The sequence below is a fragment of the Alosa alosa genome, chromosome 8 (assembly GCF_017589495.1).
Source record: "Alosa alosa isolate M-15738 ecotype Scorff River chromosome 8, AALO_Geno_1.1, whole genome shotgun sequence".
Classification (NCBI taxonomy): Eukaryota; Metazoa; Chordata; class Actinopteri; order Clupeiformes; family Clupeidae; genus Alosa; species Alosa alosa.
The window spans coordinates 20,985,487-20,999,147 of record NC_063196.1 but is presented as its reverse complement, the minus strand read 5'-3'; the positions used below and the strand labels follow the sequence as shown (position 1 = coordinate 20,999,147).

Here is a 13,661-nt window from a genome sequence, read left to right as displayed (position 1 = left end):
CGACATGGTGGAGGAATAGGCTTCCTTCAGCATACCTTTTCACCTGTAGAGAAACGCTATTACGCATATTCAAGTAAGCGGTAGGCTACATGAAAACAGGCAAACATTGCATTACACTGTATGTACATTGAAACCGATAGCATCACTACACTCACGATCAAGTTCGAAAACTGACGAGTCTTTTCTCCTTTATAAGAAGGTTGTAATTAAAAGCAATTAGGCTATATTATGGTGCACGCGAAGTGTCTATCTTCTTGCAACTTTCTTTAAAAATGTCCCATACGTAGGTTATTTTCATAAAGTTGACTGAAAACGATATCAAATTCTCAACAATGACATTGGACACATAGATTCGACTTACCTGCGCAGCCATAAATGACAAATCCATGGTGATTTGCGCTCAAGACACCACGGGACAAATTAAAAAGGAGAGGAAGGTCGAACAAGTCCAACCGGGGACATGAAAACGAAATCTCCGGTCCAATGCAACCTTTTTGTCCTCAGCGCCAGACTGTCTTCATGGCTCGCGCATGATGGCAGGATGACTGTATGAGGAACAGACGACTACGGGGAGCGAAAGAGCGAGCAATTGAATAGCGAGAGAGAGGGATAGGAGAGGTAGAGAAGGGGGATGAGGGGAGGGCGCAACAGCTTTGTTAGACGACCCAATCTCTCGACAAGACATCCGTGTAGCATGTAACTTTCATGAAGATTGTTGCAGTAGCCCACGTTATTTGATCGTTTTGCACTCTTTGGTATGTTTTAGTTTGTCAAATTGTACATTTGTGCAAACAGTTCGAAAGAGATTAAAAAAAAAAAACATTGAAATATTTAAACTGGTATTGCAAGAGGACATGTATCATGTAACGGACATGGTACTGCTCTAAAATACCTTTCCGTTTTCTTTGTTTTGGTAATCATTCACAGATCCCAGATATCAAAATGTGTGATATCAACAAATGAAAGAGTTACACGGAAACCCAGATAGAGTTGTTAAGAGAATATGACCCAGCAACAATGGTCTAGTATAGCCTCTTGCAATGCCCTCAGCAATGTTGCAGCATTCATGAGATTGTGTTGTGTAGTCATATGCTGATTCATGGGCTAATGTAACTCTCTTATGCTAAACTTGACCTGAAACCTGACATTTACCAGTGCATGCAAGACTGTAATGTGAATATTAGCCATTTTGTTTTAGCTTTATTTAGGGCTTCAATATTCTTAAGTCCCCTCTGGAATGACTTAGCCTGGCTAGCGCCACCACTTCCCAGGAATGACTTGCAATCAGTGCTCAGTCTAATTGAGGTCTGAAGGACAATCCAATTTGTATTTAATTGTATGCCATAAATCACAGCAGATCCAGGATGATCACATCCACACTGTTCCTTGGAGATAGTGGGCCATTTGTTTAATTGATAACACTTTTCATAGCATTTAGTAGTATAAGCTTGACAAGGAAGCAAACCTATACAACTTTGCATAGGCATGTTGCAACAGACTACAACTAATTAAAGATCTTATCCTCATAAAAGACAATGTGGGACGCAAATATATTAGCTTCTGCACATGCATGCATGCCTATTGCCTAAAAACAGATCTACTCCTGATTCAATATGGGCAGGTATACATGCAGGTACAATTTGGAGACACTTTTAAACAAGGTTTTCCTCAGCACTACCAAAATTACCTCAACCCAGCACACAGCCAGGACTGGGTGGTTCATAAAATGAAGTAATGACCGTTAATGGTGCCGTTGTAAAATCACGAGACCGCTTGGAGAATATGCAGATGAACCAAAGCCGTAACAGCGACTTGCCTCAGGAGAGTAACATAACGTGATCATGTGCCATATAAAAGCCATTAATATTCCACAGTGTTACGCTATAACCCCATTATGAGAAAATATAATGTGGATATGACAAAGAATATGGCTTTCAAATTAAGCAATCTAAATGTATCATTATGTGCTGGTACTGTTTGGGATGCAATACTGATAGGTAATATGAGTCCTTTAAAGAACCCTAACCAAAAATTACCCCACTGGATTTGTTCACAGCATTCATTTACTAGAACAATTGCCCTGGCATGCAATCTCTTAAGCTCATCAATTTTTCATATGTAGTTTCCCTCCTGCCTTTCAGGATCCGTTTTGGCTGGAGAAAGAGGAGCCTGCAGTGATGCAAATAACCTGTCAGACTGAGGGGAACTTTAGATAAGCGCAGCCAAGAAGAGAAATCACAACAGCAGATTCATGACACTTGTAACAAACAACAGTGTTACAAAGATTCTAGCTTACTTTACCTTCAGCTTCTAGCCTGGCTAGCACCACCACTTCTCAATGAGACGTGGTCTGGGAACCAAACGTTCATTTTCTCGTATTTGAAAAAAATGCCCAGATCCGTTTATTGGGTGCTACGGATGTCTATCAAATGCGTCTGTGCATAGCTCATCATCATCTTGCTTTCCCACCTGTTCTGTGATTGGTTCCCTATCTCAGGCGAAAATTTGCTCCATGGTCTCCAGGCTGCCTTAGCAGCGTGAATCAAATTGCGCGCAAGGCAGCATGGGAACACCCAGGCTATTCAGCTACGCTATCCATACCTATATAGATAGACAATGTATAGATCCTATTCAATGATAGAATCCATCCATGATACATATGTCCCCCTCTCCCTTGTTTTCTATGACCAGTGTGTCATATTAATTGCACTTTCATGTGTCACTCATATACTATCCTCTGGAACATATGTCAATTCCAACAGCAGGTCACAGCCAAAAGACAACACAATTGGACACGGGCAGTGGTGTGTGTTGTTGTTTGTGTACAGAGTCATGTAAATGAAATGACAGACGGGGACAGGTGTCCTTGGTGATATATTGGTTTCATAGCAACGACTCACTGTGAACACAGTTAATCTTCAGAGGCCTGGGCTCGTGCTTGGCGATCATTAGGCTCTGGCAGCTGTGTGGGTGGGTACACCACCAGGAGCTGGTTATTAGCCAGCCAGCCAGCCCCATGTAGAAATGCAGCTCCGCACATTAGCAGCATTCAGGCAAAGAAAGGGAAAAGAAATGGAGGTGTTTGTTTACAAAACATAAACTGCCAGTGCCAGTACAGAGGAATGTGTAATGGCATGTGTAAACATTCTGTTTAAAGGTTAAAGTAACCACTCTCTTTAACAGGTTACTCTGAATTGATTTGTGAGTGCTTTAACCAGTTTTATTTTAAGGAGAGATAAGTTAGTGATCTTGGCTGGTTTATATTGTTGGGGACATTATTTTAGTATTAGATAAGAGATAGTGCTCAGAGTGCTAGATGTATTCTACTGCTGTTATCCATGCTAGCTACTGATCATGAACAATTATGGATTGCATGACAGCAATCAGAATTGTTCATTAAGTTGATCTACTGTCCATATACAGTGCCAGTGCCTCATAAGCATTCTTAAGACCTTATGTTTTACTCAGTTTCCTAAATGACTGTACAGTAGGATTTAGATACATCCACGGGTAATGCAATGTACTGTGAAATGATCCAATACCTCAATGTCCCTTACAGCATCATAAACTTCAATTGAATCACCCAGTTCTACAAATGTTCTTTAATAACCATACTCATTACATTTATAAAGGTTCTTAACTATACTCATTTCATTTAAGTCTTATGACTTTGGACAGTTCCACCAACAACTCAATGTATCATAATGTTACTTGGTTCCATATTTTCCCCTGATGTTATCTCTCCAGCATCAGACTATTATGAACTGTGATTTTTTTTTTTGTTGTTGCATATTTGTGTATCTATCTATTTGTTTTAATGTGCATCTCTGCACCTTACCACCCACATTTCCCTCTTTGGGATAATGAAGTTAACTTTGACTTTTGACTTTGACCTGATGAGCTGACTGCACACCAATTTTTGGTTTGAGCAGAAACTTAATAAAAGTGCCATATAATGATGGCTGGCGTTGGGAATAGTGGGCCGGCACTGCCCTGCCAAGCAGACAATCATTGCATCCACAATTAAGATGGGAAAGATAAGTTCCTCACACACAGACTCTCATGCTGCACACTGGCAAAGTGTATGAGATCACCATCCACCACCCTTATTTACAACTTCGGCCGCTAAACATTTGGCTTTTGCACATGTTTCAATGCATAAAGCCTGCTCCTCTGCATTACAATGAGCTTGGTGAGTAGCACTGAGTCTAAATGCGACTGGACAGCAAGAACACAAATTTATGCTCCTGGCGATGGGGTGGACGAAATGGTTCACTTTCTCTGCAATATGATCTTGCATTATCGGATACACTTCTTGGAAGGCATGTCATCATCTGCACATCTACAGCTCGCCGTTAGAGAATGGATGGAGGGAAACAATATAATATTTTTGAAATCACCCCCATCCTCCTTTTTCGGTTGCAAGTCAATGAAAAACTGGAAAGAAATCAAATCATTCATGCATTTTATGGGGAGGCATAGAAATGTTTAAAAGAAATGCTGCCATCTTGCCTCTGTATGCAACAGCTAAAGTGTGAAGATATTAAGCATCTGCGACAGTGTTCCTCTCCCGAGAGAACATTCCTGGTAGAAAGGCAGTGTATCTGTAATAACATGATGAACATCTGAAATCATGGGCCTCAGGGGTACTGAAGACACTGGTGAAAGCCTTAACTCCAGGACACAGCCTAGTTTCTAAGACATTTGCCGCCTTAATCCTGCACACAATGTTTCATACAATGATTCTAAACTAGGCTGAAGCAGACAATGATTCTAGGCTGAATCTGAAATCACATTTTTGACCTTAAGAAAGCCTGGATGACCTTGTCCTTGTTGCTGTAAAAACTAGTGTCAGGTTGAGACACTCCTTAGAGAGATGGCTGATTTGAAAGGTCTTGTGTTTTCAGGTTGGGAAATTCTCATTGTGTGTGTGTGTGCATGTGTGTGTATGTGAATGTGTGTGTGTATGTGAATGTGTGTGTGTGTATGTGTGAGTGTGTGTGTGTGTGTGTGTATGTGAATGTGTGTGTGTATGTGAATGTGTGTGTGTGTGTGTGTGTGTGTGTGTGTGTGTGTGTGTGTGTGAATGTGTGTGTGTGTGTGTATGTGTGAGTGTGTGTGTATGTGTGTGTGTATGTGAATGTGTGTGTGTATGTGAATGTGTGAGTGTGTGTGTGTGTGTGTGTGTGTGTGTGTGTGTGTGTGTGTGTGTGTGTGTGTGTGTGTGTGACAGGAGTCCTCTCATGGCCTGATTTTCTGCTCCGCTTGGCCTCACTGTCATGAGATTCAGAACTCCACACTGAGTTCAGCTGCTGCTGCTGCTGCCGCCGCTGCCTCTGATGCTGCTGTTAAGTGAGAAGTGCTCTGGAGATCCTCCAGCTTTTTGGGTTCCCAGTGTGTGTGTGTGTGTGTGTGTGTGTGTGTGTGTGTGTGTGTGTGTGTGTTTGTGTGTTGATTTAAATGTTACATATCACCCTATTCAGAATATTTGCTTCCTGATAAAACTTGACGTGTCAATGAGTCAAATAAAGTGTACAAAATGAGTCTGTGTGTGTGTGTGTGTGTGTTTGTGCACGCATGTGTGTATGTGTGAGTGTGTATGTGAGTGATCCCGTGGCATCACCTAAAGGATTGAGGTTGTTGAGTCACTCATTTAGTTGAGTCAGTCTATTCATTTATTATTGAAACACACATATACACACACACTCACATATATTTTCAGTCAACACACACACCCACGGCATGCACTGGCCTATATTTATATTGCATACCTATGATGTCTGTCAACAGCCACACACAGCAACATTTCAACATTTATTTCATATACAAGCCTGCACACACATGTCTCTTAGATGGTTTTGTGGTATTGAGGGTGAATGTGTTGCTAAATCCTATGATTCTTATGGATCCACCCACAGCTCTCCATCAGAATGGTTTTGAAGGAAAAAAATGAATTCCTTTATATTACAACAACAACAATAACTAAATCAATAGAACATGTTATTATGTGTGAATCACAAATGCACTGGAAAACTGCACTAGATCAAATCACATAATCATCAGTTTCTCCCCATTTTTCAATTTGTCCAAAGGGCAGAAAGCACAAGCAGTCAAACTCCACTCTCCAGCAGATGACACAGTGCTCAGAGGATGTTGTCACAGAAACAGCGTGGAGTTCATCAGATTGGATCGCCATGCTCTTGACAAGAAGAGAGGACAGCCTGCACGTTGTCAATCACTCGGAGCGAAATAGAAAGGCTGTAGAAAAAAACATTGTCTGGAAACTGATGTATACCCCATATCATATATGACCCTGACATTGTTCTGCATGTCCTATGACATTCATTCATTCATTCAAAACTAACCACCACACGCTGTATTTTATTGGGAATAATGAAAATTCATTAAAGACTCGGTGGTTCCTTTTTAGATTTTCATTTGTATCTTCTTGCTACCAACCAACCAGCACCTGATTGTTGGCTGTGCACAAGGATTTCTGTTCAATCACTCCAAATGTATTTGCCATCGATTCCAAGACATGAAGGGAGGAGCAGTGAGGAGACATTGGAGATGTGTTTACCAATCAACAGCAAGACCATCCTCACTGGGCTTTTGAGCCTCCCTGCAGTTAAGAGCCTTACGCAACTATTCCCTTCTGTATGTGGTGACAATTCAACTCTCGGCCAGCCTCGCCGTGTCTGTGACTCAGCCAGTCCCTCAAGAGACAATCAGCCTCGTGAAAATCTCTTCCAGCAGGCCCAATCTCCTCAACCCCATCCCCCAAGAGCCCCGTCCACCCGACAGTTGAAGGTCAACTCCTCCTTGAGTGTAGATCAGATCACGCCTCAACGAGGCTTGCCCAGGTCTGCTGCGCTCCATTATGTAACGCAACACCGGGGGGGGAGACGATCTGGGACACACAGGAAGAGCCCAGGCAGCCGGGAAGCCGACCAGAAACTCATCCTCAGTAGGCATCTATTTTGTTTGTTTGACCTCAGTCAATAGCAATAGCATGGAATAAAGCATACTTTTGAATGGAGGAAAAACACCCCAGAGGCCCATGCCACAGTGTGATTATGTGTTATGGTGGATCTTTCTTCTTTTTTTTGCATTGTAATTAGGTAGGGGAGTGTGGGCATCATGAGGGATATTGAAAGGGAATTATAAGTTGTTTGTGTTTACAGATGTGATGGTATTGAAGGTCTTAAAGGAGTGCACATTTTCTGCAGGATGTTCTGTAATTAGTTTGTATGTCACCAACCATTGGAAATTAAATTCACTGTTGTATATCAGTGGAAAAACGGGTGAACAGTCTAAAGTTGTAACCATGGAGAAAGCCTAGTCCTAGGGTAAATTAGACTTTCAGTGAAAATGTGTTTAGACTTCGTCCATATGTGAAACCAGCCCATGGTGTCAAAAATCTCGTCTGACATAAAAATGCCAATGTTGTTTCCTCTGCACTCAATAATCACACAGCATATCTCCACAATACAGTGAACACATCCTAATAAGATTGAGAGGAGACAATTGCCATTATTTGCCTAAAACCAAACTAAAAATGTAATTAACACGACAATTACTCACCCAGGTCTAAATATGCAGTCTAAATGTGCTTTTAATTGCATGTAGCAGGTCCCAGAACAGTATTTTGACAACACAGATGGTCTTCTTCCAACTTATTGACACACAGTGGACTCTCTCAATAGTCTTTTATTTTTGTAAACAATCAACAGTCTAGTGGGGCCCGAGAGCTGGATCACGTAACTCCAACTAAACAAGTGAGACAAGGGCTGTCCGTCCGTAATGGAGGTGCCGAGGTCTGTGTGATAGTGTGTTGGCCTCCATGTTTAATGACGGAGAGTCTTCATGAGAAGAGTCAGGGAGAAAGATTAGACCTTCTAATTATAAACATCAAAAAGGGGGGCCCTAACATTTTGGAAGCACATCCAAACAAGTGAGCCCAGTTCACTACATCATAATGCTCTCAAAAGCCAGGAGACAAACATAAAGATGAGTCCCCTCAGCCAACTCAAAATAGAATTGACCAATATCACACCTACTAATCTGGCGGAAGTAAAAAAAACCACCATGACAAAATTCGACAGAAAAAATAAACCCTAACAAAATTGAATACATGAGAATTAAAAATATATTACATATTGGAACCAAGTCACCAAAACCCAACACAAACTCAAATGCTATTTGGCCCTTAAAGATGATTACAAATTAGCCCCATATTTTACTACATTTAAATACAAAAAAAAAAAAAATTACAAAGGTCTTGACAATGAACAGACTCCTTGAACACAACCTAGCCATAGAACGTGGAAGGTAAAAGCAGACCTGGTTGCCAAGAGAAGCCATGGATGTGCCCTCACTGAGGTCAAAGTGCTGTTGAAACAGACTTGCCTCCTCACTGAGTGCAGTCATTATACAGACCCCAGATGTGAATTCAACACAAAAGCAAGTAATATCTGCCCAGAGTTTAATGAACAAACAAAATGAAGGACAACTCAAATACTAGCAGCAAAATATGTATCGGCTATTCGGCATGCCACAAAAGAAGAGATATAACCCACAACCAGTGAGGCCACCCCACTCTTCAAAAAAGGCTTATGTGTTTGTTTTAGCCTTTCATCCATTAATTCTTTGTATTATGCTTTAGCTTTTTCCTCTAATATTTGTTTCCATTATTATTATTGATAATCATAATTGTTAATACAATGATTAACATTACCATTATTACTGCTGTTATTATTTTACTCTTCTTACAGTAATGCTTTGGCAATATTGTACAATGCACAGTCATGTCAATAAAGCTCATTGAATTCAATTGAATTGAGAGAGCGAGAGACCAGGAGCCAAAGAGACAGAGACAGAAAGAGAGAAAGAGGGAGAGAGAGAGACCAGAAGCCAAAGATACAGAGAGAGAAAGGAAGACCAGCCAATGACAGAGAGAGAGATAGAGAGAGAGACAGAGAGAGAGAGAGAGACACCACACAATTCACGGAAACAAACACATAATTCATGGATTGGGATAAATGCAGAGACTCAAAAGACTAATACTTATACTTATACTTATACAAACAAGTGACCCCGATTCACTACATCATAATGCTCTCAAAAGCCAAGAGACAAACATTGAGAATAGTCCCCTCAGCCAACTCATAATAGAATTGACCAATATCACACCCACTAATCTGACTAAACCACCAAGACAAAATTCGGCTATCAGAGAAAATCCACCCTAACAAAAATTACATACACTGAGAAAGAAAAATATATAACATATTGGAACCAAGTCACCAAAACCCAATACAAACTCGAATGCTATTTGGCCGTTAACCATGACTACAAATTAGCCCTCGTTGTACCCAGAGTCCTGTAGAAACCTAAGACCTGAGATGTGAATTCTACACAAAAGCAAGAAATATCTGCCCAGAGTTCACAGAACAAACAAATGAAGGAAAATTTAAAGAAATTGCACTATTAGCAACAGCAAAATATGTATCAGCATGCCACAAAAAGATACAACCTCAAACCAGTGAGGCCACCCCACACACATACACAACTCAACTGGTCAACTAAGTAACATTTCTGAGGCCCTAACTGCTGTTTATTTTACTGTTCTTAATGCTTTGGCAACATTGCACAGTCATGCCAATAAAGCTCATTGAATTAAATTAAACTGAGAGAGAGAGAGAGAGCATTGATGTTATGAAGTATGGGAAATATACCCTGCCTTACAATGACTCAAAACATGTCTCAGAACAGTCACAAAAAAGAGATGTGACTCCTCATGGCTATGAATGGCTCTAGAAAAGCTCTAGAAAGGCACTAAATTATGACTTCAATGTTTAGCAGAGGTAGACAAGCAGACCTGGAGACAGTTATTGCATAACTAGCCTTCACATACCTTTTACCCTGTGACTTTGTGAAGTTGTGAATTACTGTAATACTCTTACAGTACATTGACTACAATGCCATTTTGATTTATCAATCCATCACAAAAAAAGATGATTTCTCTTGCTAATGAATGAGCCTCCACTTTGATAGAAAGGTGTGTGGGTCTGGCCAAGAGAAACAGGCAGGTAAAGGAGTGAGAGAGACAGGAGTTTTTACAAAGAATCATTTTAAGCATGTTTTATAATTTAGCATGACCCTTTATGTAAACTCTTTGACTTTGTTAAGTTGTGATATAACAGTCTCAAACTACACTGTGATTGTTACAGAGCAATCACAAAGACAGAAGTTATTAGTCTTATGCTTTCCAGCACTTATGCAAGAGATTCTTCCCATTATCCGATTACTGAGCTCCTAAACTGCGTATTTCATGCACAATGGCCCATATTAATGACAAATTTGTGTCAGAGATTAGAGTGGAATGATTATTCTGGTCCTCCGACTTGTCCGTTTTTTTTTTTCGCCGTTGAACCATTTTAATGACAGTCACAGAGTGGTGTGAAATCATCATCGGCCTCTTAGGCCTGTCCGGTGCAGTGTTAAACCACATACTGCCTTCCTCTCCACAGGGCAGTACACATTACACAAGAATAATTAAGTCGATGCAATGCTTTTATTAAGTATATTTTAGAAAAAATGGCAAAGGGCTGAAAACATTATGGTGCAATGTTACAGTTGCCATTCACCATCCACAAGTGGATAGGAATGAGTGGGATAAACACAGCAACTTTGTGTTCTGATCTACTCCCACCCCACACATTACAACACAATAGTCATGTCAAGACAAGCAATTGCTTTTCTAATTAGGAAACAAAGAATAAACTGCTGTGTAAATGAGTGTGTGAGATTACTGGTGAGATATTAAACATCCACGAAAGGGTAGAAATGAATTTATTTTGAGTGCACTTTATACCGCATGTTTGAGTGTCCTCTATACGATAGATATTACATCCAAGAGTCATATTAATTCAAATGAAACAACAAGAGTCGAGCTGAAGCATGTGTTGAGATATTATAGATGCGGTCTTAACGATCCACAAGAGGTGGCTCAAGGTGAATCTGAATGAACTATATAGCCTACAGTCACTTTCAGTTGTAATGTCCTCTTCTACAGGATGTGTATTAAATCAGAATAGTCATTAAGGTTTGAGGATTAACCAGGGTGGTGTGGCTGTGTTATTAGTCACCTGGAAATAAGAGGCTAGACATGAATCTGAGCGTGCCAAAGCACAGGCTGTGGAGACAGCGAGGCTCTGTCTGAGAGATGATCCACCAGCCGCTCCCTGCACAGTGTCCTGTAATGAGAACATTTGGCAAGTCACTATTCTGCAGATGCGACCCATAGTCTGCCTCGCTTGTGTCGTCACTAAGCTGCCTGATTGCATCAGGCAGCGCAAATCGGCACAAACGGCATATTTTGGAGGAGATATGAGAGCCTCAGGGCTTATTTGTTGTCTTTCAAAGTGCCAAGACTCAGGGTCCTGAAATGCATAACATCATTTCAAATATGATTGACACTATCTGCAGATTTCTGTAAACAGAATATCTATCTGTCCTGCAAATGGCAACATAGCGTCTTGTGTATTACATCCCAGTTTGTTTGATATAAGCGGAGAATAATGAGATAGCACACACATTTTCATAATGATAATGATAAAGAACACACAATGAAGGTTCAGTAACTATTGCAATAGTGCAGATACAAAAATGAATTGCTTAGCTTGGAATGACACCAACACATTCTTCATTCTACACACCCCCTTTATACTTCAGCTGAAAACACAATAAATAGGTATATTGGGCAGTGAAATTTGTCCAGCAAAAATGGACTCTGAGGGAAGCAACAAGTTACTGCTGATAAAAAGAATACTCTTAAACATTTGTTTTTCAACAGGCCTCAGGACGACACCCAAATGCTCACATTTATTTGTGAAGACTACTGCAGCAGACATTGATGAATGAGATGACTCACAAATCTCCCTGATTTTGTTTTCTGGTGACAAAAATAGGTGGAAATACAGTAGGCTATAGTAGTTCATCAGGTAGTAGTTCATCAATCACCACATAGACTACTGAGTAATAGAGTTAGTCTTCAAATTGTCCAGAAACACCTAGGCCTACTCATAAATCATGCGCCATCCACCGGTATTGTCATGTTGAGGCAGCCTACACAACACACCACAGTGGGAGATGCGTTGTACAGCAGTGCTTATTTCACACATTAACAGCACTTTAATTCACATTCAAATTCACCTTAATTTTCTCATCACATAAAGATCTTTTACTGTCGAAAGGGCAACACTCTCTTTCCATTTCGCCCTCCAGAGGCTGTAAATCTGTGAATGCTCAGACACTTACCATGACACCATGGGCAAAGGGACCAAAGTTTCACACAGTCTTTAAAAAGTCTGTGGACTGGAACAGCACAGCACAGGAAATGGTGCTTCATTAGGGCTGGGCGTATGAGGTGACCTGACCTTGTGATATTACAGAGGTGTCCCTGGGGCTGGTGAGCCTTATTAAACTGATAAACAAGGAAATCAGAAACACGTGGGCCATGGTACAACGCATCCCACTCCAGCCATCCAACTACACACAGCGACACACACACACACACATGCACAGACACACATGCACACACGCACTCGTACACACACACACACACACACACCATCCCAGTTTTGTGTGTATTTTTTATTGCTAGCATGTAAAAGGCAAAATACGAAGGGAATGGCGCATTTGATCTATCTCTCTGTGTCTGTGGGAGAGACCCACCATGACGCTCGACTGAAATGAAAAACAAGAGCGAGGCATTTATTAGTGTGAGCCCCAACAGCTGTTACCCTCCGACTCTAACTCAGACGCTGTGCTGAATGGGGATTGGAGACCACAGGTCCAGAAAATGCCCTTTGAATCCTATTCACTCTGAATTGCAATTACGATATTTGAATATGAATGATGGAGGACAGTGAATATTGGAAGTTCAGTGAAGGAGGCCATGCTTCTTGAAGACTAGCTGAATATAATGTGCATGTAAATTTTAGTTCTGGAAAGCTACTGATATTGCTGCTTTAGTTTACGCAATGTTTTGAATGATAATATACTAAACATGTAATGATGATGTATAATGTTATGGTATGACTTAATATGACATTTGGATATAATGTATCATATAATGTGAGAGGAGGACATTAAATCAAATATGCAGTAGAAAGCCCTCTCAAAATGTATCTAATAAATTCATTTCTACCCTCTTGTTGATGGTTAATATGACATCAGTAATCTCAAACCCTCATTTACAGCAGCTGCATATAGCTCCGCATGCAATGATATATGCCATGCTAATGCTAACAATACATGTAGATGCATTGCAATATGTATAGCAGTTTCATTTAAGCTTGTCAGTCAAATACAGTCCTATATGGAAAAATGATCTATGAGTATTTGCATTTAATTAATAATTCATTCAATATTGCCAACACTAAATTACCAGAGCATTGCACCATCAATTGACAGGCACTTAAGCGGGTAGGGTATGCCAATGTAGGGGAAACAAATGTGTCTGTCATAATGACAGATGACATTGAGTGTCTTGGCAGAGTGCCTAAGGTTATACAAAGGAACAGAAGCAGAAAAAATAGATAGTTTAGAAAACAAAGAAAAGAAATGTTATGTCATTCCATGTAGGGTGCAATTGC

At 40.5% G+C, this 13,661-nt stretch overlaps 1 protein-coding gene across 1 annotated transcript in view; it reads right to left on the bottom strand.

Moving 5' to 3' along the window:
- Window positions 1-610, bottom strand: part of LOC125298762 (uncharacterized protein C14orf132-like) — a 37,637-nt gene extending 37,027 nt beyond the window's left edge. Inside the window, exon 1 of the mRNA XM_048249609.1 lies at window positions 362-610. Within this exon, the coding sequence (XP_048105566.1) occupies window positions 362-388 (27 nt within the window). The 5' untranslated portion in view covers window positions 389-610. The remainder of the gene's footprint in view (window positions 1-361) is intronic.
- Between the last annotated feature and the right edge of the window lie 13,051 nt (window positions 611-13,661).